The sequence below is a fragment of the Excalfactoria chinensis genome, unplaced genomic scaffold (genome assembly GCF_039878825.1).
Source record: "Excalfactoria chinensis isolate bCotChi1 unplaced genomic scaffold, bCotChi1.hap2 Scaffold_358, whole genome shotgun sequence".
Lineage (NCBI taxonomy): Eukaryota > Metazoa > Chordata > Aves > Galliformes > Phasianidae > Excalfactoria > Excalfactoria chinensis.
The window spans coordinates 12,054-35,719 of NW_027315646.1; the positions used below are offsets into that span (position 1 = coordinate 12,054).

Here is a 23,666-nt window from a genome sequence, read left to right on the forward strand (position 1 = left end):
TAGTGCCCCACAGAGACCCCATAGAGACCCATAGAGCCCCACAGCGCCCCATAGAGACCCATAGGGACCCATAGAGACACGTCAACCAATCAGCGAGGCTCCATCTTTAATGAGATGTTAATTTATGCGACATCGATCCACCAATCAACATGGCTCCGCCCTTAATGAGATGCTAATGAGTCCTCCAATGCTAATGAGGCAGCTGTCAATCAAGGCGGTGGGGTCATTAATGGCTGTTAATAAGGGCTCTGCGAAGTGTCAATCAAACCGGGCTGTCAATCAAAACGAGCTGTCAATCAAACCGAGCTGTCAATATGATTGGGCTGTCAATCAAACGGGCTTGTCAATCAGATTGGGATGTCAATGGGGCTGTCAATCAAAATGGGGCTGTCAATCAAACCGGGATGTCAATCAAAATGGGGCTGTCAATCAAACTGGGATGTCAATCAATCTGGGATGTCAATCATATGTGTCTGTCAATCAAACGGACCAAGCAGATGGGGCTGTCAATCAAATGGGGCTGTCAATCAAATGGGGCTGTCAATCATAAAAGGCTGTCAATCATTAATGGCTGTCAATCAAATGTGGCTGTCAATCAAACGGGGCAATCAATCAAATGGGGCTGTCAATCAAACGGGTCTGTCAATCAAATGTGGCTGTCAATCATAAGTGGCTGTCAATCAAATGGAGCTGTCAATCATAAATGGCTGTCAATCAAATGTGGCTGTCAATCATAAATGGCTGTCAATCAAATTTGGCTGTCAATCATAAATGGCTGTCAATCAAACAGAGCTGTCAATCAAATGGAGCTGTCAATCATAAATGACTGTCAATCAAACAGGGCTGTCAATCAAACAGGCTGTCAATCAAATGGAACAGTCAATCATAAATGGCTGTCAATCAAGCGGGGCTGTCAATCAAATGTGGCTGTCAGTCATAAATGGCTGTCAATCAAATGTGGCTGTCAGTCATAAATGGCTGTCAATCAAACGGGGCTGTCAATCAAATGGAGCTGTCAATCATAAATGGCTGTCAATCAAACGGGGCTGTCAATCAAACAGGACTGTCAATCAAACGGGGCTGTCAATCATAAATGGCTGTCAATCAAACGGGGCTGTCAATCATACAAGGCTCTCAATCAATCACAGGGGGCTGTCAATCAAACGGGGTTGTCAATCAATCACAAGGGGCTGCTGATGAGATGAAGCTGTCAATCAATCAGAGCTGTCAATCAATCCGAGCTGTCAATCAATCCGAGCTGTCAGTCAGACGAGGGTTGACTTGTGAGTGAAGCTGTCAATCAAAGAGCGCTGTCAATCAACCACCAACAGCCGGACCCAGCTGTCAATCAAGGAGAGCTGGCAATAACTGAGGCTGTCAATCAAACACAGCTGTCCATCAGAGTCGTCCATCAGAGCTGTCAATCACAGCTGTCAATCAATCCCAGCTGTCCATCAATCTCAGCTGTCAATCAATCAGAGCTGTCCGTCATAGCCGTCCATCAGAGCTGTCCATCAATCCCAGCTGTCAATCAGAGCTGTCCATCAATCCCAGCTGTCCATCAATCCCAGCTGTCAATCAATCAGAGCTGTCCATCATAGTCCATCACAGCTGCCAATCAAGCCCAGCTGTCAATCAGAGCTGTCCATCATAGCTGTCCATCAATCCCAGCTGTCCATCAATCAGAGCTGTATATCTTAGCTGTCAATCAATCCGAGTTGTCCATCAATCCCAGCTGTCCATCAATCCCAGCCGCCAATCAATCCCAGCTGTCCATCTCAGCTGTCAATCAATCCCATCCATCCATCAATCCCAGCCATCCATCAATCCCATCTGTCAATCAATCCCATCCGTCCATCAATCCCAGCTGTCAATCAATCCCAGCCGTCCATCAATCCCAGCTGTCAATCAATCCCAGCTGTCAATGAATCCCATCCGTCCATCAATCCCAGCTGTCAATCAATCCCAGCCGTCAATCAACCCCAGCTCTCCATCAATCCCAGCTGTCAATCAATCCCAGCTGTCCATCAATCCCATCCGTCCATCAATCCCAACTGTCCATCAATCAGAGCTGTCCATCAATCATAGCTGTCCATCCCAGCTGTCAATCAATCTGAGCTGTCCATCAATCCCATCCGTCCATCAATCCAACTGTCAATCAATTCCAGCTGTCAATCAATCCCAGCCGTCAATCAATCCCAGCCATCCATCAATCCTGGCCGTCAATCAATCCGAGCCGTCAATCAATCTGTCCATCATAGTCCATCCCAGCTGTCAATCAATCCCAGCTGTCCATCATAGTCCATCCCAGCTGTCCATCAATCAATCCCAGCTGTCCATCAATCAATCCCATCCGTCAATCAATCCCATCTGTCAATCAATCCCATCTGTCAATCAATCCCAGCTGTCACTCAACCCGTCCATCCCTCATCCCCCTCCCATTTCATGGGTGTCCCTTTATGGCCCGGACCCCCCTGGCTCCATGGGGCCGGTTTTGCTTGTGGGGCAGCTGCAGTTTCTCCCCCTTCATGTGGCTCCAACGGCGCCGCTGGGAACCGCGCTCACGTTCGATCAGCGCCTCCGACACCGGCAGCGACACCACCTGGGGGGCAGCCCCATAGGGACACATTGAGACACATAGAGACCCATAGGGACCCCATAGAGACCCATAGAGACCCCATAGGGACACATTGAGACACATAGGGACCATAGGGACACATTGGGACCCATAGGGACCCATAGGGACACATAGGGACCCATAGGGACCTATAGAGACCCCATTGGCACCTATAGGGACCCATAGGGACACACAGAGACCCATAGAGACCCATAGCGACCCATAGGGACCCATAGCGACCCATAGAGAACCATAGGGACACATGGGGACCCATAGGGACACATTGGGACCCATAGGGACACATTGGGACCCATAGCGACCCATAGAGACCCATAGAGACCCATAGGGACACACTGAGACCCAGAGAGACCCATAGGGACCCATAGGAACCTATAGAGACCCATAGTGCCCCATAGAGACCCCATAAAGACCCCATAGAGCCCCATAGCGCCCCATAGAGACCCATAGAGCCCCATAGTACTGCATAGAGACCCATAGAGCCAGATAGAGACCCATAGAGACCCATAGGGACACATTGAGACCCATAGGGACCCATAGGGACACATTGGGACCCATAGGGAACAATAGAGACCCATAGCGACCCATAGGGACACATAGAGACCCCATAAAGACACATTGAGACCCATAGGGACCCATAGGGACACATTGAGACCCATAGGGACACATGGGGACCCATAGGGACACATTGGGACACATTGAGACCCATAGAGACACACTGAGACCCATAGCAACCCATAGAGACACATAGGGACACATTGAGACCCATAGAGACCAATAGCGACCCATAGGGACCCATAGGGACCCATAGAGACCCATAGAGACCCAGCGCGTCCGACACCGGCAGCGACACCACCTGGGGTGGGGACCCATAGGGACACATTGAGACCAATAGGGACCATAGGGACACATTGGGACCCATAGGGACCCATAGGAACCTCTAGAGACCCCATTGGGACCCATAGGGACACATAGAGACCCATAGGAACCTCTAGAGACCCCAGTGGGACCCATAGGGACACATAGAGACCCATAGGGACCCATAGGGACACATAGAGACCCATAGGGACACATAGGGACACATTGGGACCCATAGAGACCAATAGCGACCCATAGGGACACATAGAGACACATAGGGACACATAGAGACACATTAGGACCCATAGAGACACATTGGGACCCATAGGGACACATAGAGACCCATAGGGACACATGGGGACACATTGGGACCAATAGGGACCATAGGGACCCCATAGGGACACATTGAGACCCCATAGGGACCATAGGGACCCCATAGGGACACATTGAGACCCCATAGGGACCATAGGGACCCCATAGGGACACATTGAGACACACAGAGACCCATAGGGACCCATAGGAACCTATAGAGACCCCATAGGGACACATAGGGACCCATAGGGACACATGGGGACACATTGAGACGCATAGAGTTACACTGGGACCCATAGAGACCCATAGGGACCCATAGGGACACATAGGGACACATTGGGACCAATAGGGACCCATAGGGACACATAGAGACACATAGGAACGCATTGGGACCCCATAGAGACCCATAGAGACCCATAGAGACCCCATAGGACCCATAGGGACCCATAGGGACCTATTGTGCCCCATAGAGACCCATAGAGACCCAGCGCCTCCGACACCAGCAGCGACACCACCTGGGGGGCAGCCCCATAGGGACCCATAGGGACACATGGGGACCCATAGGGACACATTGGGACCCATAGAGACCCCATAGAGACCCATAGAGCCCCATAGAGCCCCATAGAGACCCCATAGAGACCCCATAGAGCCCCATAGCGACCCATAGAGACCCATAAAGCCCCATAGAGACCCACAGTGACCCATAGAGCCCCATAGAGACCCCATAGAGCCCCGTAGAGACCCTGTATAGCCCCATAGATACCCTATAGAGCCCCATAGAGACCCCATAGAGCCCCATAGAGGCCCATATCACCTCATAGAGCCCCATAGAGACCCCATAGAGCCCCATAGAGCCCTATAGAGCCCCATAGAGACCCCATAGAGACCCATAGAGACCCATAGAGACCCATAGAGACCCCATAGAGACCCATATCACCCCATATCACCCCATAGCAGCCCCGGGGGGGGGACGCTGCGCAGCAGCTCCATGGTCTCAAACATCCCCATAGAGCCCCATAGAGCCCCATAGAGACCCCATAGTGACCCATAGAGCCCCATAGAGCCCCATAGAGACCCCATAGAGCCCCATAGAGACCCATAGAGACCCATAGAGACCCCATAGTGCCCCATAGAGCCCCATATCCGCCCCATAGAGACCCCATAGAGACCCCATAGAGACCCATAGAGACCCATAGAGACCCATAGAGCCTCATAGATACCCTATAGAGCCCCATAGAGCCCCATAGACCTCCATAGAGACCCCTAGAGCCCCATAGAGCCCCATAGAGCCCCATAGAGACCCCATAGAGCCCCATAGTGCCCTATAGAGACCCCATAGAGCCCCATAGAGCCCCATAGAGACCCCATAGAGCCCCATAGTGCCCTATAGAGACCCCATAGAGACCCCATAGAGCCCCATAATGACCCAATAGCACCCCATAGAGCCCCATAATGACCCCATAGAGCCTCATAATAACCCCATAGAGCCCCATAGTGACCCATAGAGCCCCATAGCACCCCATAAAGCCCCATAGAGACCCCATAAAGCCCCATAGAGACCCATAGAGACCCCATAGAGCCCCATAGAGACCCCATAGACGCCCATAATGACCCCATAGAGCCCCATAGAGCTCCATAGAGCCCCATAGAGTCCCCATAGAGCCCCATAGAGCTCCATAGAGCCCCATAGAGCCCCCATAGAGACCCATAGAGACCCATAGAGGCCCATTATGACCCCATATCACCCCATAGAGCCCCATAGAGACCCCATAGAGCCCCATAGAGGCCCATATCACCCCATATCACCCCATAGCACCCCATAGAGCCCCCTAGAGCCCCATAGAGCCCCATAGAGCCCCATAGAGACCCCATAGAGCCCCATAGAGCCCCATAGAGACCCCATAGAGACCCCATATCACCCCATAACGCCCCATAGAGCCCCATGATGACCCAATAGCACCCCATAGAGCCCTATAGAGCCCCATAGAGACCCATAGAGCCCCATAGAGACCCCATAGAGACCCATAGAGCCCCATAGAGACCCCATAGAGCCCCATAATGACCCAATAGCACCCCATAGAGCCCCATAATACCCCATATCACCCCATATCACCCCATATCACCCCATAGCGCCCCCACCTGTTGCACCAGCACATCCTCGTGCAGCCCCGGGGGGGGGACGCTGCGCAGCAGCTCCATGGTCTCAAACATCCCCATAGAGCCCCATAGTGACCCCATAGAGCCCCATAATAACCCAATAGCACCCCATAGAGCCCCATAATGACCCCATAGAGCCCCATAGTGACCCATAGAGACCCCATAGATCCCGATAGTGACCCAAAGAGCCCCATCGAGCCCCATAATGACCCCATAGAGCCCCATAATGACCCCATAGAGCTCCATAGAGCCCCATAGAGGCCCATAGGGACCCCATAGAGACCCCATAGAGCCCCATAGAGCCCCATAGCTCCTGATAGTGACCCAAAGAACCCCATAGAGCCCCATAGAGACCCCTTAGAGACCCCATAGAGACCCCATAGTGACCCCATATCACCCCATAGTGCCCCATAGAGACCCCATAGAGCCCCATAGAGCCTCATAGAGGCCCATAATGACCCCATAGAGCCTCATAATGACCCCATAGAGCCCCATACTGCCCCATAGAGGCCCATTATGACCCCATAGAGCCCTATAGAGCCCTATAGAGGCCCATATCACCCCATAGAGCCCTATAGAGTCCCATATCACCCCATAGAGCCCCCACCTGTTGCACCAGCACATCCTCATGCAGCCCCGGGGGGGGGACGCTGCGCAGCAGCTCCATGGTCTCAAACATCCCCATAGAGCCCCATAGAGCCCCATAGAGACCCCATAGTGCCCCATAGAGCCCCATAGAGACCCCATAGAGCCCCATAGAGCCCCATAGTGACCCCATAGAGCCCCATAGAGACCCCATAGAGACCCATAGAGCCCCATAGAGCCCAATAGTGACCCATAGAGACCCCATAGAGACCCATAGAGCCCCCATAGAGACCCATAGAGCCCCATAGAGCCCCATAGAGACCCCATATCACCCCATAGTGCCCCATAGAGACCCCATAGAGCCCCATAGAGCCTCATAGAGGCCCATAATGACCCCATAGAGCCTCATAATGACCCCATAGAGCCCCATACTGCCCCATAGAGGCCCATTATGACCCCATAGAGCCCTATAGAGCCCTATAGAGGCCCATATCACCCCATAGAGCCCTATAGAGTCCCATATCACCCCATAGAGCCCCCACCTGTTGCACCAGCACATCCTCATGCAGCCCCGGGGGGGGGACGCTGCGCAGCAGCTCCATGGTCTCAAACATCCCCTGGGCGTTACGGAGCTTTTCGGGTGACCCCAAAGCCAGACGGAGCAGCACCAGCCCCACACGGAACATCACCTTCACCCCTGAGCCCATAGGGAACAATAGGGACGTTATGGGGCGGCCCCATAGGGACAGCCGGGTCATGGAATGGGGGGAATAGGGACACATAGAGACACATAGCGACCCATAGAGCCACACAGAGACCCCATAGAGACCCATAGCAACCCATAGAGACCCATAGAGCCCCATAGAGCCCCATAGAGACCCATAGTGACCCCATAGTGACCCATAAAGACCCATAAAGACCCCATAGAGACCCATAGAGACCCATAGAGACCCCATAGAGACCCATAGAGCCCCATAGAGACCCATAGACACCCCATAGGGACCCATAGAGACCCCATAGAGACCCATAGAGACCCCATAGAGACCCCATAGCAACCTACAGGGCCCCATAGAGCCCCATAAAGACCCATAGAATCCATAGGGCCCCATAGAGACCCCATAGAGCCCCATAGAGACCCCATAGCAACCCATAGCAACCCATAGAGACCCATAGAGACCCATAGAGACCCCATAGCAACCCACCTTCACCCCTGCCCCATAGGGAACAATAGGGACGTTATGGGGCGGCCCCATAGGGACAGCAGGGTCATGGAATGGGGGGAATAGGGACACATAGAGACACATAGAGACCCATAGAGACCCATAGAGCACCATAGAGCACCATAGAGACCCCATAGAGCCCCATAGAGACCCCATAGGGACCCATAGAGACCCCATAGAGACCCATAGCAACCCATAGAGCCCCATAGAGACCCCATAGCGACCCACAAGGCCCCATAGTGACCCCACAGAGACTCATAGAGACCCATAGAGACCCATAGGGCCACACAGAGACCCCATAGAGACCCATAGCAACCCATAGAGCCCCATAGAGCCCCATAGAGACCCCATAGAGCCCTATAGAGCCCTATAGACACCCCATAGAGCCCCATAAAACCCATAGAACCCCATAGAGACCCCATAGCATCCCATAGAGACCCCATAGAGACACATAGTAACCCATAGAGCCCCATAGAGCCCCCTTAGAGCCCCATAGAGACCCATAGAGACCCCATAGGGACCCATAGAGACCCCATATCCCCCCATAGAGCCCCATAGAGACCCCATAGAGACCCATAGAGACCCATAGGGACCCATAGGGCCCCATAGCGTTACCTTCACAGAAGAACATGTCCCAGACCCTGAGCACTGCAGCCCATGGCAACCCATAGAGCCCCATAGAGACCCATAGAGACCCGTATCACCCCATAGTGCCCCATAGCAACCCATAGAGACCCATAGAGACCCCATAGAGACCCCATAGAGACCCCATAGAGACTCCATAGAGACTCCATAGAGACCCCATAGAGATCCATAAAGGCCCATAGGGCCCCATAGCGACCCATAGAGACTGAATAGCAACCCATAGAGCCCCATAGCGACCCATAGGGCCCCATAGAGCCCCAAAGAGCCCCATAGAGCCCCATAGAGACCCATAGAGACCCCATAGAGACCCATAGAGACCTATAGGGACCCCATAGAGCCCCATAGAGACACATAGAGACCCCATAGAGACCCATGGAGACCCATAGGGACCCATAGGGCCCCATAGCGTTACCTTCACAGAAGAACATGTCCCAGACCCTGAGCACTGCAGCCCATGGCAACCCATAGAGCCCCATAGAGACCCATAGAGACCCGTATCACCCCATAGTGCCCCATAGCAACCCATAGAGACCCATAGAGACCCCATAGAGACCCCATAGAGACTCCATAGAGACTCCATAGAGACCCCATAGAGATCCATAAAGGCCCATAGGGCCCCATAGCGACCCATAGAGACTGAATAGCAACCCATAGAGCCCCATAGCGACCCATAGGGCCCCATAGAGCCCCAAAGAGCCCCATAGAGCCCCATAGAGACCCCATAGAGACCCCATAGAGACCCATAGAGACCCCATAGAGACCACATAGAGACCCCATAAAGACCCATAGAGACCCCATAGAGACCCCATAGAGACCCATAGAGACCCCATAGCAACCTACAGGGCCCCATAGAGCCCCATAAAGACCCATAGAATCCATAGGGCCCCATAGAGACCCCATAGAGCTCCATAGAGACCCCATAGAGCCCCATAGAGACCCCATAGAGACCCATAGCAACCCATAGAGCCCCATAGAGCCCCATAGAGACCCCATAGAGCCCCATAGAGACCCCATAGAGACCCATAGAGCCCCATAGAGACCCCATAGAGCCCCATAGAGACCCATAGAGACCCCATAGAGACCCATAGAGACCCATAGGGCCCCATAGTGTTACCTTCACAGAAGAACATGTCCCAGACCCTGAGCACTGCAGCCCAGGGCATCGCATAGAGACCCATAGAGACCCACAGCAACCAATAGAGCCCCATAGAGACCCCATAGAGACCCATAGCAACCCATAGAGACCCCATAGGGCCCATAGAGACCTATAGATCCCCATAGAGCCCCATAGAGACCCCATATCACCCCATAGAGCCCCATAGAGACCCTATAGAGACCCCATATGACCCCATAGATCCCCATATCACCCCATAGAGACCCATAGAGACCCCATATCACCCCATAGGGCCCCATAGAGACCCCATATCACCCTATATCACCCCATAGGGCCCCATAGAGACCCCATATCACCCCATAGAGACCCATAGAAATACCATAGGGCCCCATAGATCCCCCATATCACCCCATATCACCCCATAGAGACACTATAGAGACCCCATATGCCCCCATAGGGCCCCATAGTGACCCCATATCACCCCATATCACCCCATAGGGCCCCATAGCGTTACCTTCACAGAAGAACATGTCCCACACACGCAGCACTGCAGCCCAGGGCAACCCATAGAGACCCATAGAGCCCCATAGAGACCCCGTATCACCCCATAGTGCCCCATAGCAAGCCATAGAGACCAATAGATCCCCATAGAGACCCATAGAGACCCATAGAGCCCCATAGCCACCCACAGAGCCTCATAGAGCCCTCATAGAGTCCAATAGAGACCCCATAGAGCCCCATAGAGCCCCATAGAGACCCCATAGAGACCCCATAGAGCCCCATAGAGACCAATAGATCCCCATAGAACCCCATAGAGACCCATACAGACCCCATATCACCCCATAGAGACCCCATAGAGACCCATAGAGACCCCATAGAGACCCATATCACCCCATCTGACCCCATATTACCCATAGTGTTACCTTCACAGAAGAACATGTCCCATACACGTAGCACTGCAGCCCAGGGCAGCGTCCGTGCGAAGATGCACATGAACCACTCGGTGAGATACAGCACCGGGTCCACGCCGTGACACACCAGGTGCCGGTGGGCGACGGGGGACACGCGGCGTAACAGGGAGACAAAGACCGCAGCGTCCAGCTGCACCGCATCCTGGGACACATAGCGACACATTGAGACCCCATTGGGATACATAGAGACCCCATTGGGACCCATACAGCCCCATACAGACACATAGGGACCCATAGAGACGCATAGGGACCCATAGGGACACATAGAGACCCATAGAGACATCATTGGGATACATAGAGACCCATAAGGACACATAGGGAGCCATAGGGACACATACGGAGCCATAGAGATACATAGGGATACATAGAGACCCATAGAGACCCCATTGGGACCCATAGGGACACATAGGGAGCCATAGGGAGCCATAGAGATACATAGAGACCCATAGGGACACATAGGGACACATAGAGACCCCATTGGGACCCATAGAGACCCATAGGGATACATAGGGAGCCATAGGGACCCATAGAGACACATAGAGATACATAGGGACACATAGAGACCCATAGACATACATAGAGAGCCATAGGGACCCATAGGGATACATAGGGACCCATAGAGACCCATAGGGACCCATAGGGATACATAGAGACACATAGGGACACATAGGGACACATAGGGACACATAGAGACCCATAGGGACACATAGAGACCCATAGGGACCCATAGGGAGCCATAGAGACCCATAGGGACCCATAGGGACACATAGAGATACATAGAGAGTCATATGGAGCCATAGAGACCCATAGAGATCCATAGGGACCCATAGAGATACATAGAGAGTCATATGGAGCCATAGAGAGCCATAGGGACCCATAGGGATACATAGGGCCCCATAGAGACCCATAGGGACACATAGAGACCCATAGGGACATATAGGGACCCATTGAGACCCTTAGAGACATATAGGGACCCAAAGAGACACATAGGGAGCCATAGGGATACATAGGGACACATAGGGACATATAGGGACCCCATTGGGACCCATAGGGACCCATAGGAACACATAGGGACACATAGGGACCCCATTGGGACCCATAGAGAGTCATATGGAACCATAGAGAGCCATAGGGACACATAGGGACCCATAGGGACACATAGGGAGCCATAGAGATACATAGAGACACATAGAGAGTCATATGGAGCCATAGGGATACATAGGGACCCATAGAGACCCATAGGGACCCATAGGGATACATAGAGACCCATAGAGACACATAGAGACCCATAGGGACCCATAGAGACCCATAGGGACCCATAGAGACCCATAGAGACCCCATTGGACCCATAGCAACGGGGGACACGCGGTGTAACAGGGAGCCAAAGACCGCAGCGTCCAGCTGCACCGCATCCTGGGACACATAGGGATACATAGGGACACATAGGGACACCATTGGGATACATAGGGACCCATAGAGACCCATAGGGATACATAGGGAGGCATAGAGACCCATAGGGACCCATAGAAACCCCATTGGGACCCATACAGCCCCATAGAGACACATAGGAACCCATAGAGACACATAGGGACACATAGGGACCCCATTGGGACCCATAGGGACACATAGGGACCCACAAGGACCCATAGAGACCCATAGGGACCCATAGGGACCCATAGAGACCCCATATCCCACAATATCCCCCCCATATAGCCCCATATCCCCTCATATCCCCCCATATAGCCCCATATACCCCCATATCCGCCCCCTATAGCCCCATATCCCCCAATATTCCCCAATATCCCCCCCTATAGCCCCATATCCCCCCCATATAGCCACATATACCCCTCATATAGCCCCATATCCCCCCATATCCCCCCCATATAACCCCATATCCCCCCCTATAGCCCCATATCCCCCCTATATAGCCCCATATAACTCCATATTCCCCCATATCCCCCTCATATAACCCCATATCCCCCCGTATAGCCCCATATCCCCCCATCTAACCCCATATTCCCCCATATCCCCCCTATATAGCCCCATATAACCCCATATAACCCCATATCCCCCCATATAACCCCATATAACCCCATATCCCCCCATATAACCCCATATAACCCCACATAACCCCCTATAACCCCATATCCCCCCATATAACCCCATATCCCCCTATATTCCCCCCTATAACCCTATAACGCCCCATAGCCGCCCCATATCCCCCTATTGACACCCATATCGCCCCATATCCCCCCATATAACCCCATATCCCCCCTATGTAACCCCATATCCCCCCATATCCCCCCCATATAACCAAATATAACCCCATATCCCCCCATATAACCCCTATATAGCCCTATATCCCCCCATCCCCCCCCTATACCCCCTATACCCCCCCATCTCACCAGCCCAGGGCTGTAATACCCCGGCAGGTACCGGTCACAGATCTGCACCAAACACCAAAACGCCGCCTGTGGGGAGAAGGGGGGTCAGCCCCATAATGACCCTATAGCGCCCCATAGCGCCCCATAGCGCCCCATAGAGCCCCATAGCGCCCCATAGAGCCACATAGAGACCCCATAGAGCCACATAGAGCCACATAGAGCCACATAGAGACCCCATAGAGACCCATAGAGCCCCACAGAGCCCCATAGAGACCCCATAGAGCCTTATAGAGACCCCATAGAGCCCCACATCTCCCCATAGAGCCCCATAGAGACTCCATATAACCCCATAGAGCCCCATAGAGACCCCATAGAGCCCCATAGAGACTCCATAGAGACCCCATAGAGCCACATAGAGACCCCATAGAGCCCCATAGAGACTCCATAGAACCCCATAGAGCCCCATAGAGACCCCATAGAGACCCATAGAGCTCCATAGAGTCCCCATAGAGCCCCATAGAGCCCCATAGAGACCCATAGAGACCCATAGAGGCCCTATAGAGCCCTACATCTCCCCATAGAGCCCTATAGAGACCCCATAGAGCCCCATAGAGACCAATAGAGCCCCCATAGAGACCCATATCTCCCCATAGAGACCCATAGAGCCCCATAGAGACCAATAGAGACCCCATAGAGACCCCATAGAGACCCCATAGAGACCATAGAGCCCCATAGAGACCCATAGAGACCCCATAGAGACCCATACCTCCCCATAGAGCCCCATAGAGCCCCATAGAGACCAACAGAGACCCCATAGAGACCCATAGAGACCCCATAGAGCTCCATAGAGACCCATATATCCCCATAGAGCCCCATAGAGCCCAATAGAGACCCCATAGAGACTAATAGAGACCCCATAGAGACCCATAGAGCCCCATAAGACCCCACATCTCCCCATAGAGACCCCATAGAGCCCCATAGAGCTCCATAGAGACCCCATAGAGCCCCATAGAGAGCCATAGATCCCCATAGAGACCCCATATCTCCCCATAGAGACCAATAGAGACCCCATAGAGCCCCATAGAGCCCCATAGAGACTCCATAGAGACCCATAGAGCCCCATAAGCCCCCATATCTCCCCATAGAGACCCCATAGAGCCCAATAGAGACCCCATATCACCCCATATCCCCCCATATCCCCCCATACCTCGGCAGGCATGTGCATGAGCAGCACGGCGGCCACGGGTGCCTGGGCCTGGCAATAGCCCTCGTGGGGCCGCAGCACCGTGTAGGCCTTCAGCACCCGGTACAGGTCCTGCTGCCTGTATGGAGGGACACACGGCAAGGGGGTGACCCATAGAGACACATAGAGACCCCATAGAGACCCATAGGGACACATAGAGACCCATAGGGACCCATAGGGACCCATAGGGACCCATAGAGACCCATAGAGACTCATAGAGACTCATAGAGATCCATAGGGACCCATAGAGATCCATAGAGACCCCATAAGGACCCATAGAGATCCATAGAGACCCCATAGAGATCCCATAGAGGCCTGTAGAGACCATAGAGACCCCATAGAGCCCCATAGAGCCCCATAAGGACCCATAAATACCCATAGAGCCCCATAGAGCCCCATAGGACCCATAGAGACGCATAGAGCCCCATAGAGACCCATAGAGCCCCATAGAGACCCATAGAGCCCCATAGACACCCATTGAGCCCCATAGAGACCCATAGAGACCCATAGGGACCCATAGAGACCCCATAGAGCCCCATAGAGCCCCATAGAGACCCATAGATCCCCATAGAGACCCATAGGACCCCATAGAGACCCATAGAGCCCCATAGAGCCACATAGAGACCCATAGAGACCCATAGAGCCCCCATAGAGACCCATAGAGACCCCATAAGGACCCATAGAGACCCATAGAGACCCCATAAGGACCCATAGAGACCCATTGGGACCCATAGAGACCCATAGAGACCCCATAGAGACCGCATAGAGCCCCATAGAGACCGCATAGAGCCCCATAGAGACCCCATAGAGCCCCATAGAGCCCCATAGAGACCCATAGATCCCCATAGAGACCCATAGGACCCCATAGAGACCCATAGAGCCCCATAGAGCCCCATAGACCCCCATAGAGCCCCATATAGCCCCATAGAGACCCCATAGAGCACCATAGAGACCCATAGAGCCCCATAGAGCCCCATAGAGCCCCATAGAGACCCCATAGAGCCCCATAGAGACCCCATAGAGCCCCATAGAACCCCATGTTGTGTCCTTACCCGTGCCCCCCCCGTGCCACGAACATCTCATGGAACGGGAACTGTCGGTGCAAATCCTTCTCTATGGCGTCCAACCAGCGAGAGTCACCGGGCTGACGCTCCAGGTCCTATGGGGCAGAGCCATAGGGAGACATGGGGACACATAGGGACACATAGGGACACATAGGGACCCATAGAGACTCATAGAGACCCATACGGATACATAGTGACCCATAGGGACATATAGGGACCCCATAGAGACCCATAGAAACCCATAGAAATCCATAGAGACCCATAGAGACACATAGGGACACATAGAGACACATAGGGACACATAGAGACACATAGGGACACATAGAGACCCCATAGAGACCCATAGGGACACATTGGGATCCATAGAGACACATAGGGACACACAGGGACACATAGGGACATATGGAGACACATAGGGACCCATAGAGACCCATAGGGACACACAGGGACACATAGAGACATATGGAGACACATAGGGACCCATAGAGACCCATAGGGACACATAGGGACACATAGGGACACATAGAGACACATAGGGACACATAGAGACACATAGGGACACATTGGGACACATAGGGACACATAGGGACACATAGAGACACATAGGGACACATAGGGACCCATTGGGATCCATAGAGACCCATAGAGACCCCATAGGGACACATAGGGACACATAGAGACACATAGCGACCCATAGGGTCACATAGGGACCCATAGAGACCCCATAGGGACACATACAGACCCCATAGAGACCCATAGAGATACATAGGGACACACAGGGACCATAGGGACCCACAGAGACCCATAGAGACCCATTGGAACCCATAGAGAAGCAGAGAGACCCATAGAAACCCATAGAGACCCATAGGGGCACATAGGGACCCCATAGAGACCCATAAGAGAGCCATAGGGACCTATAGAGACCCATAGGGGCACATAGGGACCCCATAGAGACCCAGAGACCCCATAGAGACCCATAGAGACCCCATAGAGACTCTATAAAGACCCCATAGAGAGCCATAGACACCCCACAGAGACCCCATAGAGACCCATAGAGCCTCATGGAAACACATAGAGACCCACAGAGACCCATAGAGACCCCATAGAGACCCCTAGAGACCCCATAGAGACCCATAGAGACCCATAGAGACCCCATAGAGACCCATAGAGACACATAGAGACCCATAGGGACCCATAGACACGACATAGAGACCCATAGGGACCCATAGAGAGAGACCCATAGAGACCCATAGAGACCTATAGAGACCCCCCTATTACCCCCTTATTACCCTTATTACCCCTATTACCCCTATTATCCCCTATTACCCCAATTACCCCCTATTACCCCTATTGCCCTTATTACCCCCTTACTGCCCCTTATTACCCCCTTATTACCCTTCATTACCCATATTACCCCTATTACCCCCCTATTACTCCCCTATTACCCTCCTATTACCCCTATTACCCCCCATTCCCCCCTCTTACCCCTATTACCCCCCTATTACCCCATTATTACCGCATTATTACCCCCTATTACCCCCTATTACCCCCTTATTGCCCCTTATTACCCCTTATTACCCCTATTACCCCCTTATTACCCCCTATTACCCCCTATTACCCCTATTACCCCTTATAACCCCTATTACCCCCCTATTACCCCTTATTACCCCTTATTACCCCCTATTACCCCCTTATTACCCCCTATTACCCCCTTATTACCCCCATTACCCCCTTATTACCCCACCTGGAACAGCCCCGGGTGCTGCAGCTGCAGTTGGTGACTGGCCGACAGGAGCTGCCAGGCCCGGGCACGGAGCGACGACGGGATCCCCTTCCTGCAGCGCAGCTTCACCTGCCCCATAGGGACACATTGGGACCCATAGCGACCCATAGGGACACATAGGGACCCATAGAGATCCATAGGGACCCATAGGGACACATAGGGACACATAGGGACACATAGGGACACATAGCGACACATAGGGACACATAGGGACACATTGGGACCCATAGGGACCCATGGAGAACCATAGAGACACATAGGGACACATTGGGACCCATAGGGACCCATAGGGACCCATAGAGATCCATAGGGACCCATAGGGACACATAGGGACACATTGGGACACATTGGGACCCATAGGGACCCATAGGGACCCATAGAGATCCATAGGGACCCATAGGGACACATAGGGACACATTGGGACACATAGGGACCCATAGAGACACATAGGGACCCATAGGGACCCATAGGGACACATAGGGACACATAGGGACCCATAGCGACCCATTGGGACCCATAGCACCCCATAGAGACACATAGGGACACATAGGGACACATAGAGCCCCATAGGGACACATAGGGACACATAGGGACACATAGGGACACATTGGGACACATAGGGACCCATAGGGACCCATAGAGACACATAGAGACACATAGAGACACATAGAGACCCATAGAGACCCATAGGGACACATAGAGACCCATAGGGACCCATAGGGACCCATAGGGACACATAGAGACCCATAGAGACCCATAGAGACCCATAGGGACACATAGAGACCCATAGCGACCCATAGCGCCCCATAGTAACCCATAGCGCCCCATAGCGACCCACAGTGACCCACAGCGACCCATAGAGACCCATAGAGACCCATAGATGGGAACACAGGGCAACGCTATGGAGCAGGAGGGAACGCTATGGGGCAGGAGAGCTTCCTATGGGCCGCTATGGGGCAGGAGGAGGCCACTATGGGGCAGCAGGAGGCCGCTATGGGGCACTATGGGGCAGGAGGAGGCCGCCATAGGGCAGGAGAAGGACTCTATAGGGCAGTAGAGCTCGCTATGGGGCAGGAGAGCTTCCTATGGGCCGCTATGGGGCAGGAGGAGGCCGCTATGGGGCAGCAGGAGGCCGCTATGGGGCACTATGGGGCAGGAGGAGGCCGCTATGGGGCAGGAAGAGGCCGCTATGGGGCAGTAGAGCTCGCTATGGGGCGCAGACCCACCTTCTGGTATCTCTTGCTCAGCCATTTGTCCCAATGGGAAAACATCTCCAGCCACTTCAGTTCCCTCTGACGAGCCACTTCCACGGGCACCGAGCTCTCCCTATAGGGGGGGGGTCAGCCCCATAAGTGAGGGGTCAGCCCCATAAGTGAGGGGTCAGCCCCATAAGTGTGGGGGGCAGCCCCATATCAACTCCCCTCCCCCCCCCCAACCCTGCCCCATGGATTGAGGGATCCCTATGGGGCTCTATGGGGCAGCTATGGGGTGTAATAGGGCTCAATGGGGCTCAGTGGGGCTCTATGGGGCAGCTATAGGGTGTAATAGGGCTCTATGGGGCAGCTATGGGGTGTAATGGGGCTCTATGGGGCTCTATGGAGCTCTATGGGGCAGCTATGGGGTGTAATGGGGCTCTATGGGGCAGCTATGGGACATAATGGGGCTCTATGGGGCTCTATGGGGCAGCTATGGGGTGTAATAGGGCTCTATGGGGCAGCTATGGGGTGTCATGGGGCACTATGGGGCAGCTATGGGGCAGCTATAGGGCAGTGGGGCTCTATGGGGCAGCTATGGGGCTCTATGAAGCTCCATGGGGTAGTTATGGGGCATAACGGGGCTCTATGGGGCGTAACGGGGCTCTATGGGGTAGCTATGGGGCATCATAGGGATCAATGGGGCTCTATGAGGCAGCTATGGGGCTCTACGGGGCAGCTATGGGCTGTAATGGGGATCAATGGGGCTCTATGGGGCAGCTATGGGGCTCTATGGGGCAGCTATGGGCTGTAATGGAGCTCAATGGGGCTCTATGGGGCAGCTATGGGGCTCTATGGGGCAGCTATAGGGCTCTATGGGGCAGCTATGGGACGCAACGGGGCTCTATGGGGCGTAACGTGGCTCTATGGGGTAGCTATGGGGCATCATAGGGATCAATGGGGCTCTATGGGGCAGCTATGGGGCTCTATGGAGCTCCATGGGGTAGTTATGGGGCGTAATGGGGCTCTATGGGGTAGCTATGGGGCATCATAGGGATCAATGGGGCTCAATGGGGCTCTATGGGGCAGCTATGGGGCTCTATGGGGCAGCTATGGGGCATATAGGGCAACTATAGGGCACTATGGGGCTCAATGGGGCTCTATGGGGCAGCTATGGGGCTCTATGGGGCAGCTATGGGGCATATAGGGCAACTATAGGGCACTATGGGGCTCAATGGGGCTCAATGGGGCAGCTATGGGGCTCTATGGGGCAGCTATGGGACATAATGGAGCTCTATGGGGCTCTATGGGGGATCTATGGGGCTCTATGGGGCAGCTATGGGGCTCTATGGGGCAGTTATGGGGCAGCTATGGGGCAACTCACGCCGTGTCGCAGTACTGAGCCCCCCCCAGGAATCCATAGCGGTCGGTGCGACGAAAGGTGGGACCCCCCAACTCGGAATCCGACCCCACGGAGCTGAAATCGTCGGGGAAGGAGCTGAGAGACCCCGAGAGGAGACTGACCGAGTCGGGCTCTGCCCCATAGATCCGGGGGGGGGGGGGGATGCCGGGCCCCAGGCTGCTGTGGGAGCCACGTGTGGGGCCGTTGGATGATGGGGGGGATCCAGATGGTTGGGGGTCCCATAGTGATGGTGGGAGGGAAGGGGTGGAGTCTGGGGGATCCAAGATGGCCGACGTGGTTGGGGCCAAGATGGCCGATGGGGGGTTGGAGGTCTCTGAGTCCAAGATGGCCGACGGCGGGGTGGGGGTCTCGGAGTCCAAGATGGCCGACGGGGGGTTAGGGGTCTCTGAGTCCAAGATGGCCGACGGGGGGTTGGATTCGGTTGGATCCAAGATGGCTGACGAGGGGTTAACTGTGATTGGATCCAAGATGGCCGACGTGGTTGGGGCCAAGATGGCCGACGGCGGGGTGGGGGTCTCTGAGTCCAAGATGGCCGACGGGGGGTTAGGGGTCTCTGAGTCCAAGATGGCCGACGGAGGGTTGGATGTGGTTGGATCCAAGATGGCCGATGGCTGGGTGGGGGTCTTTGAGTCCAAGATGGCCGACGGGGGGTTGGATGTGGTTGGATCCAAGATGGCCGACGTGGTTGGGGTCAAGATGGCCGACGGCGGGGTGGGGGTCTCTGAGTCCAAGATGGCTGACGGGGGGTTGGATGTGGTTGGATCCAAGATGGCCGACGGCGGGTTGGATGTGGTTGGATCCATGATGGCCGACGTGGTTGGATCCAAGATGGCTGATGGAGGAGTGGGGGTCTTTGAGACCAGGATGGCCGATGGGGGGTTGGATGTCATTGGATCCAAGATGGCCGACGTGGTTGGATCCAAGATGGCCGACGGAGCGGTGGGTGACTCTGAATCCAAGATGGCCGACGGCTGGGTGGAGGTCTCTGAGTCCAAGATGGCCGACGAAGGAGTGAATGTGGTTGGATCCAAGATGGCCGACGTGGTTGGATCCAAGATGGCCGACGGCGGAGTGGGGGTCTCTGAATCCAAGATGGCCGACGGCGAGGTGGAGGTCGTCTCCTTTGACCCCAAGATGGCGGACGTTGGTTCCAAGATGGCCGACGTTGAGGTCTCAGAGTCCAAGATGGCGGACATTGGAGTGGATGGGACTGGATCCAAGATGGCCGACGGTGGGGTCGGGGTCGTCACCTTTGACCCCAAGATGGCTGACACTGGATCCAAGATGGCGGACGGTGGGGTCGGAGTCGTTACCTTTGACCCCAAGATGGCTGACATTGGATCCAAGATGGCCGACGGTGGGGTCGGGGTCGTAACCTTTGACCCCAAGATGGCTGACACTGGATCCAAGATGGCCGACGTTGGGGTCTCCGAGTCCAAGATGGCGGACGTTGGGGTCAGGGTCGTCTCCTTTGACCCCAAGATGGCCGACGTTGACCCCTGAGCGCTCTCATTGGCTGATGTCGCCGCCAAGATGGCCGACGTTGACCTCGCGGCCCTCCCATTGGCTGACTTAGTTACCAAGATGGCCGACGCTGACCTGGCAGCCCTCCCATTGGCTGACGTTGCCCCCAAGATGGCCGCCGAGCCCACTTCCGGTCCTACACGGGCAGCTGTTGAGCCTCCATTGGCTGACCGTGACCCCAGAGCGGCGCCCTTTGACCCCAAGATGGCCGCCGCCGACCCCCGGCAACATTCTGCCTCCTGATTGGCCACGCTGGCGGACGTCGACCCCCTACCACCACGTGACCCCGCCTCGTCCACCTTCGACCCGGAAGTGCGCCCATCGCCGTCACGTGACCCCGCCGTGACCCCCGGTGACCCCTCACTGACCTCCGGTGCTTTCACTTCCACTTCCGGCCCCTTCAAGCAGCGTCTCCCCCTCCCTGCGGCCGCCATCTTGGGTCGGGGAGGAGGCCGAGGCGGCCCGGTGTGTGTAGGCCGCGTTTCCATGGCAACAAGGCGGGCCCTGAACCAGGCCGAGAGCCCCCAAGGCCCGTTGCCGTGGAGATGCGCGCGCAGCGCCTGGCCCCGCTTCCGCTTCCGCTTGCGCGAGCCAATAGGAGAAAGGCACAACCCACTTCCGGGTTTCTGACTTCCGGCTTGTCTGACTTCCGGTTTTTTCTCTTCCGGTTTCCGGTCGGAGGGCGGCCTAGATTAGAAAGCGACCGTCTGAACAGCTCACTTCCGGTTTCGTCGCTTTCCGGTTCCGGTGGAGCCATAGAGACGGCCTCGCGTTTCCCGCCCACCCGTTGCTAAGCAACCGGGCGCCATTTTATTGAACCCATTTCCCCGTTATTTGCCCGAAAATCAACACCGGAAACCGCTCCTCGTTACCCCTCCCCCCTCACTTCCGCCTCCACTTCCCTCTCGCTCGCCTTACTTCCGGTCTTCCCATCCTTTCCACTCTATGGTGCTGGAGGACCGGATGCGGTGCCGCCCCTCTCGCGCTGCCATTGGCTCCCGCGCAGCCGCCATTTTGAATGGGGGGGGGGGGGGTGCTCTCAGCGCGCATGCGCGTAGAGGAGGGGGCCGGGGCAATTGGTTCTGCGCATGCGTCTCATCGAGGTGTCCGCGCTCCGCAGATTCGCCAAATGAGCAGCAAGTAAAAACGGGCCCGTTCTATGGGTTTATATCCATAATAATTGTTAATATTAATATTAATAAATTAATAGTAATAATTAATAATAATAAGAAGAAGAAAAAATATTTGGATTGGCAGATTCGTCTCGGAAAAATTCCCGATAAGCGATTTAAATCTGGAGGTTTTTTTTTTTTCTCATTAAAAATGAAAAGAAACGAGAATAATAAATAAAAATAAATAAATATTATAAAAATAAATAAAATATAAAAATAAATAAAATATAAAAATAAATAAAATATAAAAATAAATAAAAAATAAATCTTATATTCGGTATTTTTTTTGTTCTTTAGGTTTATTTATTAATTATTGTTGTTATTATTTTTTACGGTGGCGAAAGTGCGGCTACGAAACTCGTAATAGGGGGATTTTTATGGTGGCGAAAGTGCGACTGCGGACATTAGAATGGGGGGATGTTTCTGGTGGCGAAAGTGCGGCTACGGAACTTAGAATAGGGTTGGTTTTTATGGTGGCGAAAGTGCGGTTACGGACATTAAAATAGTGGGATTTTTATGGTGGCGAAAGTGCGGCTACGGACATAATCATAGGGTTGATTTTTATGGTGGCGAAAGTGCGGTTACGGACATTAAAATAGTGGGATTTTTATGGTGGCGAAAGTGCGGCTACGGAACTTAGAATAGGGTTGGTTTTTATGGTGGCGAAAGTGCGGTTACGGACATAATCATAGGGTTGATTTTTATGGTGGCGAAAGTGCGGTTACGGAACTCGTAATAGGTCAAAGGAGGGGGTTAGATTTATTTATTATTATTATTTATTATTATTATTATTATTTATTATTATTATTGTGGTGGCGAAAGTGCGGTTACGAAACTGGTCATGGGGGTATTTTTATAGTGGCGAAAGTGCGGTTACGGACATAATAATACGGGGATGTTTCTAGTGGCGAAAGTGCTGCTGCGGAACTCGCGACGACTCGTGGGGGGGCAGTTGGAGGAGAAGATCTCGCGAGGTTTGGAGCAGGGCGCGAGCTGGGCCGTTAGCTCCGCCCCCTTTTTTAGGCCCCGCCCCCTCACGGTTTCCCCCCCTTCGGCGGCGGTTCCGATCCCTTCCGATCGATTCCGATTGGCTCCTTTCGGTCCCGATCGATTCCGATTGGTTCCGATCGGTCCCGATCGGTTCCGATTGGTTCCGATCGGTTCCGATCGCTGATTTCCGTCGGCTTCTTTTCGTTCCCAACCGCGGCCCGGTTCGTTTCCAGCTCCCCGACAAGGGGCGGCGGAGGACGGTGAGGAGACGGGGCGGGATATGGGGCGGCTATGGGGGATCAATAGGGGGATATGGGGGTCAATAGGGGGATATGGGGCGGTATAGGGGCGGATATGGGGCCTTATAGGGTTATAGGGGGATATGGGGCGGCT

The 23,666-nt window shown here is 54.1% G+C and overlaps 1 protein-coding gene across 1 annotated transcript; it reads right to left on the reverse strand.

Annotated features, from left to right (window-relative positions):
* Window positions 1-88: 88 nt before the first annotated feature.
* LOC140264940 (uncharacterized) lies at window positions 89-21,690 on the reverse strand. Its single transcript, XM_072360847.1, has 9 exons — window positions 19,549-21,690; window positions 18,198-18,297; window positions 16,933-17,040; window positions 15,177-15,283; window positions 14,089-14,203; window positions 12,903-12,968; window positions 10,450-10,639; window positions 7,090-7,244; window positions 89-2,602 (listed from the first exon to the last, which is right to left on the reverse strand). The coding sequence occupies exons 1-9, from the start codon at window positions 21,597-21,599 to the stop codon at window positions 2,444-2,446; spliced, it is 3,051 nt and encodes a 1,016-aa protein (XP_072216948.1). The 5' UTR covers window positions 21,600-21,690; the 3' UTR covers window positions 89-2,443.
* Between the last annotated feature and the right edge of the window lie 1,976 nt (window positions 21,691-23,666).

Excerpts from the sequence above, each read along its gene's own strand:
- LOC140264940 (XM_072360847.1), bottom strand. The coding sequence starts at position 21,599 with ATGGAAACGCGGCCTACACACACCGGGCCGCCTCGGCCTCCTCCCCGA. Across the intron at positions 14,204-15,176 it reads GTGGCACGGGGGGGGCACGG|GCAGCAGGACCTGTACCGGG; the intron begins GTAAGGACACAA and ends CCCTCCATACAG. Across the intron at positions 7,245-10,449 it reads GGACATGTTCTTCTGTGAAG|GGGTGAAGGTGATGTTCCGT; the intron begins GTAACACTATGG and ends CTATGGGCTCAG.